Raw genomic sequence first — 4,201 nt, 5'->3', positions numbered from 1 at the left:
CGTAAATCTGTGTCTTTCTTTTGATGAAAAGGAGTGTTTTAAGAGAAATTTGGCTGCTATTTGTAGTAGCTCGAGTTACCACAGACACACCTCTGTGTGTGTCTTTTATTGTGATGAAAAAATATTTAGAGAGACAAAGGATTTTAGATGTATATATATATATATATATATATATACTAGACTACCTGTTGAGTCACTGACGGTTCAGGTTATAAAACATGGCTGATTTCAACATTGCATTGAAATGAAAGTTAATTTTATGATGATTCAGTTAAATGTTTCAATTCGTTCGTGTCATCATAGGTTTGGTTTATAAGTTCATGTTAAAGGTTTCATTGATTATTTACACCATCTAATATATATGTGTGTGTATGTGTGTGGGTGTAGTAGAATAATAAAGAGAAATTTCTTGGTACAGTATTAGATTTGAAAGAATGAGGGATAATCTTTATTTTAATCTAAATAATGTTTAGTTGAAAGTGGGTTATACATCTTTAGATTGTATACCTGACTTTCTACTATAAAATTAAAGAAATAGACGGAACGCTGAACTCCAGACTAAACAACTTAAACAACATTTATTTACTTGGTAAAACATACAAATCTTTAGTTATACATCTTTAGAGGTGAGAATAACGAGCTGTCGAGTATAAGACCGAAAGATGTAGGGACAGCTTTAAACACACGTCCATGCTCAACCGCTGGCCAGCGAGAAAGAGAATGAATTGAGCGGGAAACGCTTGCTTGTTTAATTTTATGCATGCGTAAGACTACGCATGCGCAGGCGTTACTACAAATGTTTACAGTGAGTTGCTTCTAATAGAGAGGTCATGGATTTGTTGTCTATGTACCCTTACTCTCTCATATAGTCCAATGCCCGTTTCACCAATGTAATATTCTTTGCATTCAGGACATGTGGTACAGTAGATTAGGTTTCTGGATTTGCAATTCATATTTGTATTCCACTTGTCATCACCCACAATCCTAGAAATCAAGACATCATCAATACTGCAAAAAGGCACCTCCTAATTCTTCAACAATCATCAAGAATGAACAAATTAACAACAGATTCAAAAATAATTTATGGCAGACGTCAAGTACCCAACCTAAAAAGCACTTAACCCAAGCAAGATTTACAACTAGAGAAAAAACAAAGAGAATTCAGAAATGTGGTGACCCTCGCTGTGGAACTTGTGGTTACATTGAAGGAGAACAAATTACTTTCAAAGACAACAACACCTTTAAAATAAATGCAAATATTAATTGCGAATCTAGAAACATAATCTACTGTGCCACATGTCCCGAATGCAAAGAATGCTACATTGGTGAAATGGGCATTGGACTATATGAGAGAGTAAGGGTACATAGACAACAAATCTATGACCTCTCTATTAGAAAAACTCACTGTAAACATTATTAAGATTAAAATAAAAATTATTCTCTCAAAAATGCCATCTCTACTCATTCTTTCAAATATATATATATATATATATATATATTTGAAATCGAACCAAATTCAGTGACTGGCACCTGTGCCAGTGGAGCGCTGACAGCACCGTCCAAGTGTGATCATTGCCAGAGCAGCTGTCTGGCTTCCGTGCCAGTAGCACATAAATAGCACCATTTGAGTGTGATCATTACCAGCGTTGCCTTACTGGCACTTGTGTCAGTGGCACGTTAAAAGACATTCGAGCGAGGTCATTGCCAGTGCTGCTTGACTGGCTCCTGTGCCGGTGGCATGTAAAAGCACCCACTACACTCTTGGAGTGGTTGGCATTAGGAAGGGCATCCAGCTGTAGAAACTCTACCAGTTCAGATTGGAACCTGGTGCAGCCATCTGGTTCGCTAGTCCTCAGTCAAATCGTCCAACTCATGCTAGCATGGAAAGCGGACGTTAAATGATGATGATGAATATCCCTATATTACATATTTTAGTGAAGTCTTCAGGAAACTCAAATGCTTGGTCAATGTCCAACTCTCCCCAGACACCTGTGACCAAGCTGTTTTGCCCAAATTATATCAATATTAAGGTAATCTTTCAGTTTAGAGTGTTTAAAAAAGTAAATAACAATGAAGCCTAAATGACGGCATCTTCACTCACAAAGTGATTGTGCACTAGAACTTTGTAGATCCCGTAAATGAGGACCTCCACACACAAAATATGGAGAATATGTGGGGTAAATTTTCAGATTAACACCCGCACGACTTTCACTAGGGTGTTAGGATTAGGGTTTTAGGGTTACGGTTACGGTTAGGGTTACAGTTAGGGTTACGGTTAGGGTTAGGGACGGAATTCCCTAACCCTGACCCTAACACCCTAGTGAAAATCGTGCGGGTGTTAATCTGAAAATTTACCATATATGGATGCGGGTGAAAAGAAAATTACGGCGACCATTTGGAACGTCGGACAATTTATTTGTGTCATATTTACACGAATTCATAAGGAGGAATTCTGTTCCAGAAAAAAAAAAAGACTTTCGTTCACTTTTTGTAGCCCAGGTCAATCTACGTTGTACAACAGTTGACATTTCCCCTTTCATTTTTATTTACTTTTTTAAACACCCTAAACTGAAAGATTACCCAGTATTAAATCTATAGTTATTTGACTGATTTTTTTTTCGACCCTGGAAAAATGGAAGGCAAAGTTGACTTCAGCAGGATTTGAAACCATAACATAAACGTTAATGTATGTAAAAAAAAAATACCAAATATAAATATGTTCGATTGTCTTGAAAGCAATTTAAAATCCCATTTATATGTAAATTAGAAAAAAATAAAGATATCAGTTTCATGTATATAAATCAAGCATCTGCTGAAAGAGTTTCTAAAAAGACTCAAAAGAATGAAGAGAGCGAGGAAGAGAACAGAACAAGAACAAGTTTGCTCACACAAAATGCTTACGTCATCAAAATATGAGAAAAATTTACCACATTCACCGTTTGTTTTGGTTTGTGATCCTATAGTGAACGATTTCCCACTCAGTTTTAACGAAGGTAGGAATTATATTATACCTTAATCAATGCAAATAAGTGTGTAAGCTATAGATATAATGTTTAACTTATATATTCAATGCATTGATTGTTTAATTTTAATTAATTAATTCCAATAATCTATACTTTTATCGGGTTCTGTCAGCTTCTAATCATGTTCTCATTGGTTTTCCCTTTATTTACATGTTACTACTGCAATGTTATTTTCGTCCAAGGGTTTGTGGAAGACTTTAATTCTCATATCGTATCTCATTTCTTCTCCGACCCATTCTCACTCACTCTAATTTATCTGAAAGTTAGATCGTTAGTATAAATGCCTTGCAGCACATGTACCGGCTCTTTACGTTCTGAGTTCAAATACCACCGAGGTCAACTTTGCTTTTTATTCCTCCGGGGGATGACTGTACAGTCAAAGATAATAAAGCGCACTCAAGTACTAAGGTTTGATAGTTTCGACTAACTGCGACTTCTTAAAATTGCTGGCCTTATATCTAAGACAAAACCAATTATTTGGGGTTGTTTCCTATTTTAGTATCTTTTTGAAACGAAAGTAAAAGAATGTAAGTTGTAAAATGGTAACGAAAACTATGAAATATACTTAGTTTCTGCATATAAACTGTTACAAGATATATCACATTTATTAATAAATTTTCTTGCATTTCAGTCAAGTGCCATGATAGAAAATAGCTCGAAAGTGTTCCGATTGTGACCGACTAGTTGTTTCAGCTATTCAAAATGCAGTGGTTTTTTTTTTTTTTTTTAATAAACACATGGGTTTTAAATTAGGCGGAGGTAAAGGACACGCACACCACTCGTTTTCGGCGTAACAAAAACCCTAAACCTAAATTCTAACCCTAAACACCGGATGTGCACATTCTTTACCTTCGCCCTAGTCTGCGCTGTCCCGCTCTCATCAAGTCATTATGGATCTATTTTAAAACGGGGGCCACAGTATTTTCTTAACGAAACACTTTGAAACTTGGAACATTGGTAGAATGTGTCATATAAAACATCTTTTTCTCTTAGTCTTCTTAAAAAAAAAAAAGAAATCCCTAAGTTATTCCATGTTCAAGTTGTCGTATTTCTGTAATTTCAACCAATCACTGACATCCATTCAGCCGATATACATTAAGTGCCGACTACATAAACAAACGATTCTGAAACAATTCTATCGGTGATAAAATTATTATTTCCTTTCAAAAAATGGCTGA

At 35.5% G+C, this 4,201-nt stretch overlaps 1 protein-coding gene across 1 annotated transcript in view; it reads left to right on the top strand.

Moving 5' to 3' along the window:
• The first annotated feature begins 2,855 nt into the window (after window positions 1–2,855).
• Window positions 2,856–4,201, top strand: part of LOC106883861 (actin-related protein 8) — a 26,646-nt gene continuing 25,300 nt past the window's right edge. The window contains exon 1 of the mRNA XM_014934999.2: window positions 2,856–2,993. Within this exon, the coding sequence (XP_014790485.2) occupies window positions 2,894–2,993 (100 nt within the window). The 5' untranslated portion in view covers window positions 2,856–2,893. The remainder of the gene's footprint in view (window positions 2,994–4,201) is intronic.

This window comes from Octopus bimaculoides, chromosome 1 (assembly GCF_001194135.2).
Source record: "Octopus bimaculoides isolate UCB-OBI-ISO-001 chromosome 1, ASM119413v2, whole genome shotgun sequence".
Taxonomy (NCBI): Eukaryota; Metazoa; Mollusca; class Cephalopoda; order Octopoda; family Octopodidae; genus Octopus; species Octopus bimaculoides.
Note: the sequence above shows the minus strand (reverse complement) of the source record. Positions and strands in the feature narration are given on the sequence as shown.